Raw genomic sequence first — 16,426 nt, 5'->3', positions numbered from 1 at the left:
AGGAGGGGAGCTGGGAGGTGTGGGTGCTGCCAGCTCTGGGATGGGGACAGGGGACCCTCTTCTTCCCTCTCACCCCCCAGGGACAAACCACACCACTGCAGCCGCCAGCTTGAGCCGTGCTATGCACTGGTTTATTTTTCCAGCTTGCCCAGAGATGTCGGGTGGTGTCTGGCCTGAGGCAGGAGCTGCACAGAAGGAAGAGGAGAAGGAGGAGAGTGAGTTAGAGCTGGGATGAAGGGGCAGTTTAGGGAGCGGAGGAACACTTACCTAGTGCCTTTGAGCTCAGCTTCTCCGCAGCTTGGGGACCTTGGGGAAGATGACACATCCCTGGGAGGTGACCGTGCCCGTGGTTTCAGCTGTCCTCCTGTCCCCCAGAGACCGACGCGCTCCTGGGGAGGGCCAGGGGCTTGTCATGGAAAGCCGGGGCAGGCAGAGGTCCCCCCCCCACACCGTGACCGGCTGCTGAGGAGGCAGACGGGAACCGGCGGCACCCAGACTTACGTGAAGGCACTCCCAGCTGGCAGGAGGGCCGGCAGGGCTCGGGCTGTGCCAGGTGGCAAACAGAAGCGCTGCACGAGATGTACACCTGAAAACCACGGGTGGGCCACTGTCAGCAGGCGACGGTGCTGGGGGCCCCAGAGAAGGTGCTCCAAGCCCCAAGGAACCCCCCACCCCAAGCAGCATGGGCTCCCCGTTGCCGTTGCGGGCCCGTGGCTGGGGACCAGAGCAGGACCGAGGCAGCAACGCTGTGCCAGCACCTCTGCACCACAGCCAGCCCGGGGGGGGGGTTTGCTCAGGAAAGGTGCTGGGGTGAGTTTTGGGGGTGTTGGGATGGGGGCTTGCTAACCAAGGGGAGGACCAGGGACGTCTGAAGTCCATGGCCAGCCCCCCTGGGGCGATGCTGCAGGGTACGCCTGGCCCCCTCCTCACCTCTCCCTCCAGCACCGCCATGGAGGGGGGCTCCACGAAGGTGAAGGTAGAGATGATGAAGCGCTGGTAGTGGCTTGGGAAGGGCAGTTGCGGCGAGGCCGGTCCCACAGGCACGAGCTGTGTCCTGTAGTTGTCCCCTGCAAAGGGGCACCTGGGCACATAAGAAGGACCCTTGGTTGGTGTGGATGACCCCCCCATCTGCCTTTCTCTATCCTCCTGTGTCCCCCTGCTCACCCATCCACCAGGATGGGCCACTGGGGCTCAGCCGCGGCGTCGGTGCTGGGGGATGCCCAGCAGTGGTGCAGGACCAGCACCAGGTTAGGGTCCGTCTTCTGCAGGAGGCGAACCTCCACGTAAATGGGGTCCCGGAGCACCCTCACCAAGGGGTAGTCGCCGTCGGGGTGGTAGGAGGTGTAGCTCTCGTCTGCAGGGAGGACGAGAGGCTGAGCGGGCTGAGGGTGGGGGGGACAGCGAAGGGGGGTATGGAGAATGGGCGACTCACCAGTGGCGATGCGTAACTGGAGCCTGAGTGGCCCCGGCATGGCCAGGGGGGCGGCCGTGGGGGGCATGGCCACCTCCACGCGGAGTGGCAGGAGGTCGCTGGCGTTGTAGATGCAACGAGCCTGGAGGCTGAGGGGAGCAGAGCGGACTTGGATGCCCCCCCCACCCCATGCCCTCCAGCCCCCTGCAGCATCAGCTTCCCCCAGCCCAAGGAGGGGTGGACACCGCTGGGGCATCTGCTGTGGGGGTCCCCGGTCCAAGCACCGGCAGGAGCAAGGAGTGGGGGAACTGCTCCAGTGGGGAGCTGCAGGCAGAGGGAGAGCCGGACGGGCTTTGCCAGGGCAGGTTCCGGCTCTCTGCCTATCTTTGCCCACCCTCCCCTTACATGTAGATGCTGTCCCGGGTGATGGAGCCGCGGGGGGAACCCTGGACGTCGATGGTGGAGATAAGCTGGTTCTCATAGATCAGCCGGTCCTCGATCACCTGAGGTAGACATGCACATGGGGTCAGGGTCCCCATCTGCGCTCTGAGGGGGGCCTCAGGGAGGGTGGGGGGGTGTCACATCCCTACCTGGACGGTGGTGCCGCACTGCGTGACGGGGAAGCGGAACATCACGAAGGTTTCCGTCACCCTGACGGGCTCGCAGCCGGCCTGGGTGCTGGCGAGGCGCACGCTGTCCAGGTTGTAAGGCTGGGTGGTGAGGCCCCGCGGCACCACCAGGACGAAGTGCCCGTCCAGCAGGCACTGCACAGTGGCTGCAGCACGAGGGAGCGATTCCATCAGCCTGAGCAACAGGGATTTGCAACCACCCCCCCACCACCACTTCTCCACCCCGGTAGGTGCTGGCCAAGGCGGTCGGCGATGGGGCATCCCCAGGGACCCCACCGAGCATCCTACCTGTGTTGCCGTAATAGCAGGGTGCGATGCGGTCCATGTCGTCGTAGCAGCAGCCTGCCTGCAGGCATGCCTCCCGGCCCTGCGGGGCCACGCAGGGCATCCTCCCCACCGCCACCTGGCACTGCTCCCTTGTCAACTGGGTGCCTGGGGTGGCAGAGACGGGACGCTGCCCTGAGCATCCCCCTCAGCATCCCCCTGACCTGCCCACCCAAGCATCCCCCTGCCAAAGCATCCTCCTGCCTGCCCCAGGCGTCTCCTCACAGCTGTGATCTGCTGCTCCGGGCACAGGGAGGACCCAGCCCCGGCTGCAGCTCTCCATCCCGTCACGTTGGCTTACCTGCCCCTGCTGAGTGGTAGAAGAGAGCCGTGGATTGCAGTAGACTAGGCTGGGATTGAAGCCCAGGATGCAGCAAGCCAGGCTGGGCTTGGGGCTGGAGTCCTGGGCGCACCAGCCCCGGCTGGGGCTGAGCCTGAAGTCCAGGACGTACAAAACCTGGTCGGGACTGGAGTCCCGGGTGCACTAGACCCGGTCGGGGATGACCGGGATGTACCAGCCCAGCTTGGCTCTGGAGAACCGGGCGTACCAGGCCAGGCTGGGAGCCAGGGTGAGGCAGCCCAGTTTGGCTCTGGAGCCCAGGGCGGAGAAGACCAGCTTGGGAATGGGTCTGAAGGCTGGGGTGAGCTAAGCCCGGCTGGGTTTGGGGCTGAAATCCCGGGCGTACGAAGCCTGTTTGACTTTGAGCACCAGCGTGCATTAAGCTAGACTGGACACCGGCATGCACCAACCCAGGCTGGTTTTGGGGCACAAGCCCTGGACGAAGACGACCTGGTTGGGTTTGAGCCCCAGGGTGCACCAGCCCAGCCTGGTTTTGGGTCTGAAGCCCTGGGCGAAGGAGCCCTGGTTGGGTTTGAGCCCCGGGGTGCAATAACCCAAGCTGGTTTTGGGTCTGAAGCCCTGGGCGAAGAAGACCTGGTTGGGTTTGAGCCCCGGGGTGCAATAACCCAAGCTGGTTTTGGGTCTGAAGCCCTGGGCGAAGAAGACCTGGTTGGGTTTGAGCCCTGGGGTGCAACAGCCCGGGCTGGGCTGGGGACTGCATGCCCGGGCGCATTAAGCCCCGCTGAGGTTGGTTGATGGGGCGAACCATGCCAGGCTGGGGCTGAAGCCCTGGGCGAACCAGGCTGGGCTGGGGTTGGGGCTGCAGCCCGGGGTGCACCAGGACCGGCTGGGTCTGAGCCACAGGGTGAACCTGCTCCGAGTTGGCTTGGGGAGAGAGCTGGCGTCCCGGGAGGGTGAGGGTGGACTGGGACGTGTGGTGCAGGAGGCCAGGCTGGGACAGGGGGACAAGGACATCAGTCTGGGTCTGGTGGACATTGTTGCCCCGACCGGCCCGGTGCTCGGTATGCGCATTGCCGGCCGTGAGGATCTCCTCGTCGCCCGGCTGCGGGCAGGTCATGTTGACTTCATAGGAGGCGGCCAGGACCCCGCTGAGCAGCATCTCCTCCAGCTGCACCCTCAAGACGTAGCGGTCCTCCTGCGGTGGGACGGGAGGGACAGTCTCCCCCAGCCTGCCGGCACCGGGGGGGGACCACGGGTGGGACGGGACCCTCACCTTCACCAGCACGTGGCAGCCCTCGTAGCCGGAGGAGAAGATGACGGCGCCGTCCGCCCCGGCATTGAGCCAGTGGAGGCAGATGGAGCAGTTGGCCACATCAAAGCGGGTGCCGAACTCGTCTGTGGGGACACCGTGGCCATGGGGGGGGGGGGAGGCGAAGTGGCACAGCTGGGTGCCGTGGTGCTCCCAGGGGAGACAGGCGCACAGAGACCCTCCCCGGTAGCATGGCCCCTCACCAAAAGCTCATTCAAGCCATTGGGCTCATCCCATCAGGGCACAAGCACCCTGGGGTTTTGGGGTAACCCCACAGTGATCCAGCACACGCCACCCCAAGGAGACCCGGGTCGGGGGGGACCTCATGCCCACTCACCCATGACTTTGAAGCGGACGGTGCGGCCACGGGTGGGATACGCCTGCAGCTGCATGCCATAGTCCCCGCAGTCGTAGCGGTACCGCAGGAGCGAGAAGGCGGCTCCCGGCCCCAGGGGCAGGAGGAGAAGCAGCAGGAGGAAGGAGCAGCTCCGTCCCATGGCGGTGGCAGCAAGTGAGTCCGGAGCATGGGGCTCTCCGTGGCTTGGCACTGGGGGTCATGGATTTATACCCGGCCGACTGGGACATGGTGGGAGGGGGGGGAATCAGATGACCGGTGGGGCCGTGTCGGGACGGTGCCTCCTGCCCCGTGGCGGGGGGAATGAGCTCTGCCCCAGGGCTCCTCGCTCCCCTGCCACCAGCGACCTCGCTGCCCTCGGCCCCGTGGTCACCTCCTGCAGCCGTGCCAGGGTGACCGGGGAGGAACCGAAAACTGGTCAAAGCAGCTGTTTGTTTGTCCTGCGATGGGAGAGACTGTCCTTGCGAATGGGCAACGGAGACGGCACTGGCCAGGATGCCCAGCTGGACCAAGCCATGCGGGCAGGAGGAAGGGGCTGGCGTGTGCCCACCTTCCCCCTTGGCGCACAGCCTTGGGGTTTGCCATGAGCCGGTGGGGATCAGTGGTGGCATTTGGCTCCCCTATGGACACCCCTCTGCCAGGGCAGCCATGGGACCGGGAACCTGCAGAGGGACTGGGGGGGGAGCACAGCAGCACAGTCCCAGTGAGGTCTGGGGGCTGGGGAATCAGAGAATTGTCCCCAAATACGCACCCCGTGGCTGCACACCCCAGCTCTGCTCCACTGGCAGTGCCACGGAGGAACCGAAAGTCCTTCGAAGAGCACTTTGTCCCGCGGAAGTGAGATGTCGGGAGAAACCGTTCCTGCAAATAGGGAATCGAGACTGCTGTCCTGAGCATGGCGTGGGGCCAGGGGTCCCCAGGACACCCCTTATCCTGGCTGTCACCATCCTCTGCTCTGGGGTGCTTCCCGACACCCCACTCTCATGCCCGGCTGGGTGCTGCCCTCACCCTAGAGCAAGGGTGGTCGCGGTCCTGCCAGCTCTGCCATGGGGGGGCCCCAAGCCACGGGATGCTTGTCATCCCTCCGCCAAGGTCCCCGCAGGAAGGCAAACGGGGAGCCAGCTGTGGTCAAGCGATGGGCAGGCACCCAACAAAAAGCCAGAGCTGAGTTTCACCTGCGTCCCAGCATGCGGAGGAAGGACCTTGGTCCCTTTGGGTGGGTGCTGAGCGCAGTGCTTTGTGGGTTCCCTCTGCCTCCCTCTCGAGAAATTTCCCTTCTGGGTCTTATCTTTATGGTAGACTAAACTGAGTCACCCCACACACACCCTCCCCTGTCCCTTGCTGGTGTGACGGTCACAGCCGGCTCCTGCACCATGCCAGGCGTGAATGAGCCCTGATGCCCGTTTGTCATCCTCCATCCCAGCCCAGGTGCCAGCCTCAGCGTTTTTGGGGGTTTCAAACCTTCCTGTCTCATGGGAGCCGCTGTCCTCAGCATTCCCAGGGGAACCCCTCCCCAGCTCCGTGCAGGCACGGGGACTGTGTCAGCTCACGGCACCGAACCCAGGCTCATGGCAAAAGGGCGTGTGGAGCTGGGGGTTTGGCTGTAGCCCCCCAAAAACTTTAACCGCCTCATTAAAGAGAGGTATCAGCTACAGCAACAATCCCCTGAGCCATGGCTGCGCCTACATATGCACTTATATACACACAGGGGTCCTCCCACGTGCTGTCACCAGGACCTGGTGCCCCCCTCCCATGAGTGCAGGCAGGATCAGGCAGCGCCGGCTGGCAGGGTGCATTTTATTGAGTGGGGTGGCAAGCCTGGGGACTGGCTCCTTCCCCCCGCCAGCCTCCCCACAGCCATCACAGCTTCATGGTGGCGGCAGAACCCAGGTGGAGCTCCAAGAATTGAATGATCTCCCGCCATGAGTGTTCCTGGGCCTTGGCGTGGGGTTGGGCTTCACCCCCCCAAGCCACTGGCCGGGGGGTCCCCCGGATGCTGGAGATGCTGCAGAGGGGCGAGCAGGGGGGCTCGATCAAGTGCCCGGCCCCGGGGTAAGAGAGGAGGCGGCAGCTCTCCGGTGGCATCCGTGCCATGGCCAGCTCAGCGAAGAGCTTGCTGTTGAAGCTGCGGTCGGCCTCCCCCACCACGAAGAGGACCTTCCCCCGGACCTTCTCGGCCGGGATGGCCGAGGCACTGTACGCGGGGTCCCGGGGATCGGCGAAGATGGCCGAGTTGTCCAAGGCCCCCATCTCTGTGAAGATCATGCGCTCGGCATAGTAGGGGATGGGGGGCATGCAGAGGTCTTTGTAGACCAGCGGGTTGCCATGGAGGAAGGCTGTGCCGTTGATCCACACCGTGGCCACCACCTGTGGGAGGAAGCTGGCCATGGCCAGGGCCACCTCTGCTCCTTTGGAGATGCCGATGACACCCAGACCGGGTCCTCGCACCTGCAGTGGGGGAAAACAGAGCAAGCTGGCAGCACCGCATGCCGGGACATCACCAGGACGTCCCCAGTCACCAGGACATCCCATTCACTGGGACATGGCTGCTCACCAGGGCATCCCCAGTCACCAGGACATCTCGCTTATCAGGACGTCCCTGCTCACCAGGACGTCCCTGTTTGCAGGGGCCACCCGCCACACTGCAGGGCTCACCTTGGGGTGCCGGAGGAGCAGCTCGGCCGCCTCCTCAAAATACTCCAGGTCGAGCTGGGTCAAGGTGCGGGGCAGGTCGTCGTAGGCGAAAAAGGCCAGCGCCAGCACTGCGAAGCCCCGGCTGGCCAGCAGCCCCGCACGAAACTCAATGAGGCCACCCGCACCCCCAAACAGGTCAATCACCCCTGGGAAGGGTCCTGGTCCTGCGGGCAGCCAGAGAGACCGTCACTGATGGGGGACAGGAGCCGCCAGTGCTATCCCACACCCCAGGGGTCCCAGCTGGTCCCGAGGTGTCCCCAGGGAGCCAAGGCTGGGCAGCCCAGGGTTCCCCGTGCCCCATTTCTCACCGGGTGGCAAGAAGAGGGCTCCACGGACCCTGCCCTCCCGGATGGGCACCCGCTGCATGCCGGGACACACGTACCACCGCTCAGCCACGCAGGAGGCCAGCGGCTGGTCCTGAGGTCCAGTGACCAGGCAGAGGCCGTCAAAGACCTCCAGACGGACAAGGAAGGGGCTGCCGGCCACATCCCGCTTGACCAGCCGTCGGAAGAGGGTGTCGGGCTGCAGGAACCAGAAAAGCCCCATGGGCCAGACGCCGGCATAGCTGCCGCCCAGGGCGGCGTGGCACCCGGGATCCACCTCGCCTGCGCCGTCGGCGCGGAAGAAGGCACGCGCCTGGAAGCATTCGCCCTGCTCATCCATCAGTGATGCCCGCAGGGTGACCAGCTGGGAGGGGGACAGCCCCCGCACCCTCATCTGCACCGGCCGGTCGGCCAGCGAGGACTGCGGCGTCACCGTCACCTCCACCATGGTGCACCTGGGGAACGGAGATAAGCATCACCCCCGAGCATCCCACTCAAGCCCCACGGTCACACCGCCCAGGGAGGGGGCTGCTCGGTGGCCCACCGCGGGCTGGCAGCAGGGGATTGTCCCCAGGGATCCTAACGAGGGGCCACGGGACTTGGCGATCACACCACAGGGTTTGCAGCCCACCCGGTCCCGCTGACATCCCTCCTTTCATGGTCCCCGGCCCCCCTCCCCGGCACCTCCTACCCTCTAAGCCCAAACTTGCCTGCAGCAGCCCCCCCAAACCTGCCCGGCGGCAGGGACACCCACAGACACCTTTTTCTTTTGTCCCCCAGCCCCGGTGCCCCCAGCACGCACCATCCCCTCTCCCTGTCCTCCTCCTCTGCACCTCGGGACCGGACCAGGGTAGGGGGTTGGGGGAGCAGGGACAAGCTGGGGGGCAGAGGCTACAGGCCCCCCAGTCCCATACAAACCCCGTTTTCCCTCTGCACGGCAGGGCGGGCAGGCAGGCTGTGGCAGCACGCCGGAAGCCTGACAAGGTGCTGGTCCCAGTCCAGCCCTGGGAGGAGACGCTGAGTCCGCCCACGTACACCCCACCAGGAAAGCAGGACAGCCCCAAAGCCCTGAAGCCACACGGATGGGCTCCAAGCCCCCTCTTACCAGGCCTGGGGCGAGGCTGGGCTGGTGGTGTGGCTCTGAGGAGGGAGTGGGTGGGAGAGGAGGGAGTGGGTGGGAGAGGAGGGCTCTGCCTGCCCCACGCTCCCTTATATTGCCTCATTAATCATTAATCTGGGAAGCAGCGAGGGCAGAGCCCTACTGCCCGATGACCCAGGCCAGGCTGGCAGCCGCCCCACAGCTCCTGCCAGGTCCCTCACCCTTCGACTGTGGCACCCCTCAACGGGGTCTGCCCTGTGTATGGGTGGGAAACCCCCAATTCCTATTCAGTGGGGGCAACAGGAAGCTCTATCCCCCCCCCCCCCCATTTGGGGTCCCCTGAGCCCCCAGCCTGTGATTAACCCCTCCCCCTGCTTCATTCTGCCTTGGGCAGGGGGGGCACAGGGCCAGCTCCCCCCACAGCCACAAGCTGCTGGGCCCGGGCATCACCATGCCCTCCCCCATCGGGGCTCCCCACTGCAAGCACGGGCTTATCCTCCCTGCAGCCTTGTGTTTGCCCACCCAGCGACACCCTTGGCACCCTCCCACCCCACCGGTCTGGCTCACAGCAGGCTGAAGACACAGCCCTCAACAGGAACGCAGAAAGGGGCATTTATAGGACAAGAAAAACCAGGAAGGTATAAAGATCTGTGTGGGTTTCCCACTCCAAGCCCCCGCCTGCAAACCCACCCCGCAGCAGTGCTGCCCCCCAGCATCCCCAGAGAAGGGCGACAGGAGGCTGCGCTGCACGGTGCAATCCCCTCCCATCTCCGCAGCGTAGCAAAGATGTGCCCCCTCCCTTTGTGACAGGCTCCAGGGCTCATTCCTGGGGGGGGGGCAAGACCCCTCTTTGAGGAAGGGGAGCCTCAGGGAGTGAGGGAGCCATGGTGCTCTGCGATCCCAGGAAGGCTGAGGGAGATCTGCCTCAGCAGAGGGAAGGCTCCTGAGCTGGAGCCACCAACCCACCCTGAGCTGTTGGAGGCGAGTCTGGGTCAGTTCCCATTCGTTTTTATAAAGAAAAAGCAGATTTGGGTAGGTGAAGCAGTTCTCCTTCCAGCCCCTGGCTGTCAGCAACACCCCAACTTCACAGGGCAGGGGGGATCCAGAAGCTGGTTCCTGCGGGTCATGGTGCTGTGTAACACACCCCAGCTCTGTCCCGCTGTCTGTCCGACACTGAGGGCCCAGGCAGCGACTCCTGCCCACCAAGCCAGGGAAGCACCCCTGGAGAGAAGCAGGAGCCGTAGAAACCTCGGCTGCCTGGGCCGGGCATCGTGGTGCCCCGTTTCCCGTCTCACTCCATGGCTGCTTTGCGCCGCACGGGTGTCTTCTGGAGCAGGGCCAGCGTGTCCCGCTTCTCCACCCGCCGCAGCTGCTTCTTCTTTGCCCGCTTGAGCTTCAGTGGGTTCCGGATCTGGGAAGGGGGAAAGAGGGCTTTCAGGCACAGAGACCGCACTGGGGGGAGCCAGGTGAGATGGGCACGGCAGGATTCCCAGCCTCCCACCCCTGCAGCATGGCCAGCACAGCCCACACCGGAGTCAGGCCCCTCCGCACGGAGCTGTGAGATGAGATCTTCTTCCTCTTGCTGCCAAACCAGCAGACATAGCAATGACCAAAGTCTGGCTCCTGATCAGATTTATCCTAAAACTCCTTCCTGGGAACATCTCCAAGTTGCTGCAGCTCTTTTGTTGGAGGGGACAGCCAATAATCCCATCCTCACCACCACCACGTGGTTGTGCAGATCTTCACCACAGCCACCCTGAGTTCCCAGGTCTCTTCCAGATAGAAAAGCTACACCTTCCCCATATGAAAGCACAGCATGCTTGGATCCCCATCAGTGCTGTGTTTCCCTTGCTCTATCACTCCGTGTGCCGGCCATCCCCGGGGCAGCCTCAGTTCTGGTTTTCTCAAGCTTGAAAGAGAAGCTGTCCCTCACCCCACCCTGCAGGACATCAGCTGCCAGCTCAGCAGAAGAGTCACCCTCCTGCTGTAGCTGGGTTTGGTTGGATTTCCCCAGTCCTCCCAGTGCTGCTCACAGTATCCTTCAAAGGAGGAGCCAAGGAAAGGAACTGGAACAAACTGGAGCCCAGTACCCAGGGTGTGGAGGCCGCTGGGTCTGCCAGGCCACCGCAGTGCCCCCCAACCAGGAGCGGGGCTGCAACTCACCACTTGCACAATCTCCGCCTTCCGCTCATTCTCCAGGCGCCGCTTCAGGTTCTCCTCCCGCCGCCGCTTCTTCTCCTGCGGGAGCAGCACCAAAATGTTCCTGTGCGTCCCTCCCTACCTCCCTCTGGGCTTAAACCTAAACTAGCATCAACCTGTAGCTGATGCCAACACCAGTCAGAGCGCTGCACGGCTATGGCAGCACAAGCGACACCTGCCCAAGCATGAAATCTGCTGCACGAAGTCAAACCAGCAGCACTTTTTCCCCCCGCTGGCACGAGCCTTGAACTGACTGAGCGAGTTTATTCCAAGTCAGTGACTTGCAGCATGTGACTATTGCAGCCTGGATTTGGCACGACGGCAGGGAATTCACTGTCCCGGCTACCCATGAGAAGGGCAGCCAGTGCTATTTGTGCTCACTGTGGGGCAGGCAACCCACAGGGCTTTGCCAGAATAACGCCACGGCCCCGAAGCCTGGGATGAGGGCAGAGACACGGGGTTGCGTATGGAAAGAGGTGGAAAGTCTCTGGTCACGGCCTGACTCTGCAACACGTCCCTCAGCTCGCCCTAGCAAAGGGAGCGGGTAGCTTCAGCCTAGGGGTGGGACAGCAGAGGCCCCGGCTGCCCGGCAAACCTGCCCCATGGGGTGCCAGTGTCACGAGCATGGTCACTGCCCCATGGAGACAGCAGGCACAGAGAGGCTGGGCGATGCTACCTGCAGGGTCTTGAGCTCAAGGCCCAGCTTCCGAGCCCCATTACCTCTCGCTCTCTCTGCTTCCCCTCCTGCAGCTGCCGTGCCAGGTCCCGGACGAGCTTCCTTTCCTGCCACTCCTTCATCTTCCGTGCCCAAGAGGTGCGAAGGGCCTTGTCCTGGATCATGTGTGAGAACCTGAGCAGGCAAATGAGCCATGTCAGCAGCTGGAGGAGGCAGAGCTGAGCTCCCTGTGGCTCACAGAAACCCTACACGGCCTTGCCCACTCTGGGTCCTCTCCAGAAACTTCTCAGGCCAGAACTGTGTCAAACCCTCCCAGCTCAGAGCCTCCCACGGCAGCCTCGGCCCCTCGACAACCCCTCCCAACCCTTCCCTCAGCTCAGGACTCCCCCAAAGCAGCCTTGTCCCCTCCTAAAGTCTACAGACCGCTCCGGAATCCCCCTTACGAACCACCTCCATGACCCCATCAAAGCAGCCCTGCCCGCCCCACATCCCCTCCCGGCCCAACCCACCCCCAAAACAGCCCTGCCCCCTCCCAGAGCCTCCCTCCGAGCTCAAAAACCCCCCAAACAGCCCTACCTCCACCAGAGGCCCCCCCAAAGCGCTCCCCCCGAGCCTGCAGGCCCCCCTCCCAGAGGCCTGACCCCCTCCTCCCCGCGCCCACCTCTTCTTGCCGGGGTCCTTCCACACCCGCCCCGATTTGGGCCTGCCCCGCGGGATCACTACCGCCGCCGCCGCCGCCTCCTTTCGCTTCTTAGCGGCTTTCCGACGCCGCCGGGCCGGGGTCGGGACCGGGGCCGCCCCGTTGGACTCCTCAGGGCCCGGACCCAAGGCCGGGGCCGCCCTGCACTCCCCTTCCATTTCTCCACGCTGCCCCTTCCCGGACGGCGCCGGGCGATGACGTCAGAGGCGCGCCGCGCCGCCGTACGCATGCGCAGAATGGAAGAGAGGCGACGCTGAGCCCCCGACCGCCATTTTAGTGTCGGGCAACTCCTCCCGCTTTCCCAACGGCGCCGGGCGGAGGGCCGCCATGTTTGTACCGGGCAGGGAGAGTCTAGGGTTGCCCGTCATCCCGTGGTGGCGGCGGTCAGTGCCCGGTGCCCTTCACCCACCCCCAGTTCCACCCGGTGAGGCCCCACACCCCCCCCCCGAGCGAGTCCCGGAGAAATGCGTGGCCTGGGCCGGGGGGAGAGACCTTTATTGGGGGCCAAACACGCAGAGGGGAGAGGCCTCCTTCCCGGGGCCAGGCCCAGGCCTGGGGCCGGGGCTCCGAGGGCTCTCGGGCTCCGGTCAGCTCCACCGTCAGGGACCAGGGAGGTCTCCCCCCGCCCTCCCCGGGCTCTGGCACCTCGGCTGCAGCAGGGCTGGGGCGTGCGGCAGTTCTTAACTGGACAGTTGGGGGCTTGGTCATGGCTACGGCGCCTGGGAGAGGGGAAAAAAGGGGAAATCCAGCTTTTAGGGTCACGTAGAGAAACCCCTGTGGGTTACCAGCTCGGTGTGTCACCTCAGAGGAAAGAAGGGGGTGGGTAATGCTGTCCCACTCCTCCGAAATGCAGGAGCCAGCACCCCAGGGCTCTGGGCTGTGACGGGGCCCCGGCGTCCCCTCACCATGGGCATGTAGTTGTGCTGCCTGATGGCATTGTAGCCAAAGGCCAGGGCCGCCACCGCCACGCAGAACTCCAGGAGGCTGAAGATGACGAACATGGAATCCAACCCGTTGGTCAGGATCTGCGAGGAGGAGAGCAGAAGGGTCCTGCAGGTCCCGCTCGCTGGCAGGACCCCTTGTCCCCCTCTTCTGCCTGGCAATCGCCCTGTTTGCTTGTGCCGCGCAGCAGTGGGAGGCTCGGACCCACCGCCTGAGCAGGACCAGGAGGCTTTACCTTGTTATCAGCGTTGAAGCACCACTCGGCTTTCAGCTGGTACGGCATGTTGGTCTCGCAGCCAGGGGCATCGTGAGTGATGGCCGTGGTGTGGACAAGAGTGGCCACCAGTGTGCTCAGGATGACCCCCATGTTGACAACGCAGCAGGTCTTCACCTGTGTGGGTCACCTCACATCAGCAGCTCTGTCCCTTCTGCTCCCGCCAAGAGCACAGGAGCTGTGTGGGTGGCAGCATGATGCCCATCCTGCCAGAGACCCCCCACAAGGTGCCACAGAGCCCGGGGAGAGGCTGCCTGGGGCTTTTGGTTTGAGCTGTCTGAGCAGGGATGCCTCCAATCTGGATTATTCAACTCAGATCAGATATGCTGCTGGAAAAGCCACCCAGGGCAGCCACCCTCTGTGACGCCTTTTGTCCCCATCATCCGAGAGTGACTCCACCAGGCCCCAAGCATCTTGTGGAAGCCCTGAATCATGAAGGATTGCCCACCCTCTGCTTGAGAGGGAGAGAGCTGGGCACCTCCTGAGGGTGAGACAGGCCTGAGGTGCCTCGCTGTAGACCCTGCAGGGTGAATCCAGGCTGCGGAAGGGTCCCACGAGCCGCTGGAAGGAACAGAAGTCACAGAAGCAACAGGAGATGCTTTGCCCCTCCCAGCCTGGCTGCAGGGGACCTCCTTACCAGCAAGATGTTATCTCTTTTTTCACTTTCCACCAGCAGAGAGCCTGAGACCAGGAGCTGCTCAGAAAACAGAGGAAGGAGGGCGTCAGCAGCAAGGCACCCCTCCCTGTCACCCATCCCGAACATCCTGGTGCCCCTCTGGCTGCAAATCCGTGTTTGGCGCTGCACGCACACCCCCTCCATCCCCAGAGGGGACAGCCAGAAGATGTGGGTGTAAGAGGAGGCCCTAGTGACAAGGAAATCTGATCCACGATCTGCCAAGATCCCCCTGTCCTCATCGGACAGTGAAGAGGTGAAGGCCAAGTATGTCCCTGCTTACCAGGAGCCCGAGCCAGAAGAGGACCCCGCTGGCCACAGGGAGGGAAGGTTTCCTGTACTCTGACACCGTCAGGATGATCCCAAAGCAGACATGAATGATCCCAGTGAAGATGTGGATGGTCTGGGGAAGGACAGGGGAGAAGGATCCCCCCGGTCACTCTTGACTCAAAGCACTGCCTGTCTGCCAGCACCAGCAAAGGATGGATATCACTGTTGCTGTATAGCTGCGTTCCACCCTGATCCCACTGTCACACCACATCTTGACTGCACCCTACGGTGCTGAGAAGGGACTCGGGATTGCTGGGTGTGTGGGCACTTGGCGCAGCAGCGTGAGCCGGCAAAGGGAGCTGGTTTCAAATGTCACCTCTGCCCCAGCCAAGGAGAACCTCAAGCAGGACAGTCCCTGGGGATACTTAGTCCCCGCTTTGCCCCTGTGGTGCCGCATCACCCCAGAATGCCATCTCTCACCCCCAGCGCCTTGGGCTGAGCCCTTCTGAAGCCTCTGACTTGAAATGACAACGTGGCGGATGCAGGCAGCGTGGAGCTGGAGGCCAGCTGGGCCGCTCGGGGGTCTGTGGCTGGGATGACCTCCGTGATGATCCTCATGCCTCCGGACTCGGTCACCGTGGTGGCTGCCATCGCCTGTGGGCAGAGTGGGGCTGAGGAGCCGGGGCAGGTGGGGAAGTTGAAGGACCAGGCCAGCTCCCACCCTGCTGGGGACCAGCACATGGAACGTGTCCACATGAGCGGTGACACGAGAAGCACTGACATCCTCTTACAAGGATGTCCCACACCCCATCCTGCACCCCACACCTCACCCCCCCACCCAGGTACCTCCTTCAGCCTGGGCTTGCCCTCCTCCTCCTCTCCACAGCCACCGTTAGCGGTCCCTTCGCTGTTTGAAGCTCTCCAGGAGGTGGTGGTCAGGCAGGGACGCGATCCTGCTGCCCTTTGCTCCCTGCAGGAAGTTTGTTCATGGAAATGTTGTCAGGCCCCTCTTGCTCAATGAAGTGGCTTTGCCAATGGAGGGGAGAGAGGCTGGCAAAAACCCCGCACGCATCCGCCTGTGCACACGAGGTGGAGGGAGAGGGAGGCAGGGAGAGGGGCTTTGCAAGCCCGAGGTGGGCACCCCCTCCGAGGGCTTCGCTGCAGCCTGGGGAAAGGGTTGGATGCTTGTCCCTTGGGGTGTTCCAAGGAGGAGACCCCCCTGCCCAGTCCTGGGTGAGTCATCTCCTTCCCCAGTTGGAGACGCTTTGCTTGGGCATCATCTCTGCAATTAGCTATGTGCCAGCCGTGGCAGAGTCCTAATGAGGTACTGGGAGGTTCATTTGGCTACCCTCGTTAGGGCCACTACGAGACAGCCAGCCCTGGCAGTTTCCCTTACAAGAAAAAAAAAAGGAGTGAAACAGGACATGGCACAAACACTATAAACCCCATTAGTTTATAAAGATCCCAAGGAAGCTCCTTTATTGCTTTTTTATTTTCTTTGGGATTCTCCTTCCTTCATGAGCGCCTCGACCCTGTGGGTCTGTCCCTGGTGAGGACAGCCCACCCACAGGAGCGAGCCAGGGGGGCGGCAGCACGGCGTGCGGTGCCGGACGGCTCCGGCACGGGCCCGGTGGGAGCTAAAGGAAAGGAGATGTGGTTGTTTCCGATAGGAAATGAGAGCTCAGCCTGGGAACGGAGCCACCGCACATGGCGAGGAGCTCCCGAGGGGCAAGCTCGGAGGCCCCTTCCTCCCTCTGCCGGCCACCGGTCTCCAGTTCTGCCAGAAAACAGCTATTTCCTTCGTGGCCGCCATCCCCCATCTGCTCGCCAGGAGGGCTGGGGTCCTCCACGCTGGCCTGCGAGGACCCCCCAGGTTTCCTGGACGTTTGATGGGTGCGGGGTAGGATGCTGTGGGGTACGACACTGGGTGCTAGTCCTGTCCCCTCTCGTCCTCATCCTCCCCTGTGCTCAGTAAAGCCTCCAGCACTGGACGCTGCAGAGAGCTCCAGTTCTGGGACTGCACAGGGGAACAAAGTCCCCCATTCCCAGCGGGGCTGCTCTGCAGGAGAAGGGAAAAAGGGACAAACAGGACGAGGTTTGACTCGACCTCCACCCATGAGACCAGACATGGGAGCTGGTTTGGGGAGCAGGCAGGAGGGTGCAGGGCTGGTGGACATGGCTCTGGGACTTCACTTGGGCTTTTTTTCCTCTTTTGGAGGCTGCAAATGCCTGACCGCTGCCCAGGGC

At 63.6% G+C, this 16,426-nt stretch overlaps 4 protein-coding genes across 4 annotated transcripts; all 4 read right to left on the bottom strand.

Moving 5' to 3' along the window:
* Window positions 1–104: 104 nt before the first annotated feature.
* On the bottom strand, window positions 105–4,674 carry ZP1 (zona pellucida glycoprotein 1). Its single transcript, XM_069804539.1, is given in 13 exon segments — window positions 105–185; window positions 268–389; window positions 502–586; window positions 931–1,081; window positions 1,165–1,354; window positions 1,433–1,560; window positions 1,817–1,914; window positions 2,002–2,186; window positions 2,329–2,472; window positions 2,666–3,860; window positions 3,939–4,060; window positions 4,312–4,529; window positions 4,531–4,674. Coding segments are annotated over 12 exon segments (2,652 nt in total). The 5' UTR covers window positions 4,560–4,674; the 3' UTR covers window positions 105–185; window positions 268–282.
* Window positions 4,675–6,106: 1,432 nt separating this feature from the next.
* On the bottom strand, window positions 6,107–8,483 carry LOC138689366 (acyl-coenzyme A amino acid N-acyltransferase 2-like). The gene is made up of 4 exons (XM_069804231.1): window positions 8,265–8,483; window positions 7,332–7,801; window positions 6,985–7,187; window positions 6,107–6,777 (listed from the first exon to the last, which is right to left on the bottom strand). The coding sequence occupies exons 2-4, from the start codon at window positions 7,792–7,794 to the stop codon at window positions 6,190–6,192; spliced, it is 1,254 nt and encodes a 417-aa protein (XP_069660332.1). The 5' UTR covers window positions 7,795–7,801; window positions 8,265–8,483; the 3' UTR covers window positions 6,107–6,189.
* A 954-nt stretch (window positions 8,484–9,437) lies between these two features.
* On the bottom strand, window positions 9,438–12,208 carry CCDC86 (coiled-coil domain containing 86). Its single transcript, XM_069804232.1, has 4 exons — window positions 11,982–12,208; window positions 11,365–11,494; window positions 10,609–10,683; window positions 9,438–9,856 (listed from the first exon to the last, which is right to left on the bottom strand). Exons 1-4 carry the CDS (start codon window positions 12,176–12,178, stop codon window positions 9,737–9,739), a joined length of 522 nt encoding a protein of 173 aa, XP_069660333.1. The 5' UTR covers window positions 12,179–12,208; the 3' UTR covers window positions 9,438–9,736.
* Window positions 12,209–12,498: 290 nt separating this feature from the next.
* LOC138689480 (membrane-spanning 4-domains subfamily A member 15-like) lies at window positions 12,499–15,152 on the bottom strand. Its single transcript, XM_069804538.1, has 7 exons — window positions 15,026–15,152; window positions 14,660–14,833; window positions 14,193–14,312; window positions 13,874–13,930; window positions 13,198–13,353; window positions 12,926–13,045; window positions 12,499–12,739 (listed from the first exon to the last, which is right to left on the bottom strand). Exons 2-7 carry the CDS (start codon window positions 14,828–14,830, stop codon window positions 12,731–12,733), a joined length of 633 nt encoding a protein of 210 aa, XP_069660639.1. The 5' UTR covers window positions 14,831–14,833; window positions 15,026–15,152; the 3' UTR covers window positions 12,499–12,730.
* Between the last annotated feature and the right edge of the window lie 1,274 nt (window positions 15,153–16,426).

The sequence above is a fragment of the Haliaeetus albicilla genome, chromosome 16 (genome assembly GCF_947461875.1).
Source record: "Haliaeetus albicilla chromosome 16, bHalAlb1.1, whole genome shotgun sequence".
Classification (NCBI taxonomy): Eukaryota; Metazoa; Chordata; class Aves; order Accipitriformes; family Accipitridae; genus Haliaeetus; species Haliaeetus albicilla.
The sequence above is the reverse complement of the archived record's forward strand: the minus strand, read 5'-3'. Positions and strand labels throughout refer to the sequence as shown.

Excerpts from the sequence above, each read along its gene's own strand:
- LOC138689480 (XM_069804538.1), bottom strand. The coding sequence starts at position 14,830 with ATGGCAGCCACCACGGTGACCGAGTCCGGAGGCATGAGGATCATCACG. Across the intron at positions 14,313-14,659 it reads CTCAGCCCAAGGCGCTGGGG|ACCATCCACATCTTCACTGG; the intron begins GTGAGAGATGGC and ends GTCCTTCCCCAG. Across the intron at positions 13,046-13,197 it reads GCTTCAACGCTGATAACAAG|ATCCTGACCAACGGGTTGGA; the intron begins GTAAAGCCTCCT and ends TCCTCCTCGCAG.
- LOC138689366 (XM_069804231.1), bottom strand. The coding sequence starts at position 7,794 with ATGGTGGAGGTGACGGTGACGCCGCAGTCCTCGCTGGCCGACCGGCCG. Across the intron at positions 7,188-7,331 it reads AGCCCTCTTCTTGCCACCCG|GACCAGGACCCTTCCCAGGG; the intron begins GTGAGAAATGGG and ends GGCTGCCCGCAG. Across the intron at positions 6,778-6,984 it reads TGCTCCTCCGGCACCCCAAG|GTGCGAGGACCCGGTCTGGG; the intron begins GTGAGCCCTGCA and ends CCCCCACTGCAG.
- CCDC86 (XM_069804232.1), bottom strand. The coding sequence starts at position 12,178 with ATGGAAGGGGAGTGCAGGGCGGCCCCGGCCTTGGGTCCGGGCCCTGAG. Across the intron at positions 11,495-11,981 it reads AAGGACCCCGGCAAGAAGAG|GTTCTCACACATGATCCAGG; the intron begins GTGGGCGCGGGG and ends TTGCCTGCTCAG. Across the intron at positions 9,857-10,608 it reads AGGCGGAGATTGTGCAAGTG|ATCCGGAACCCACTGAAGCT; the intron begins GTGAGTTGCAGC and ends CCCCCTTCCCAG.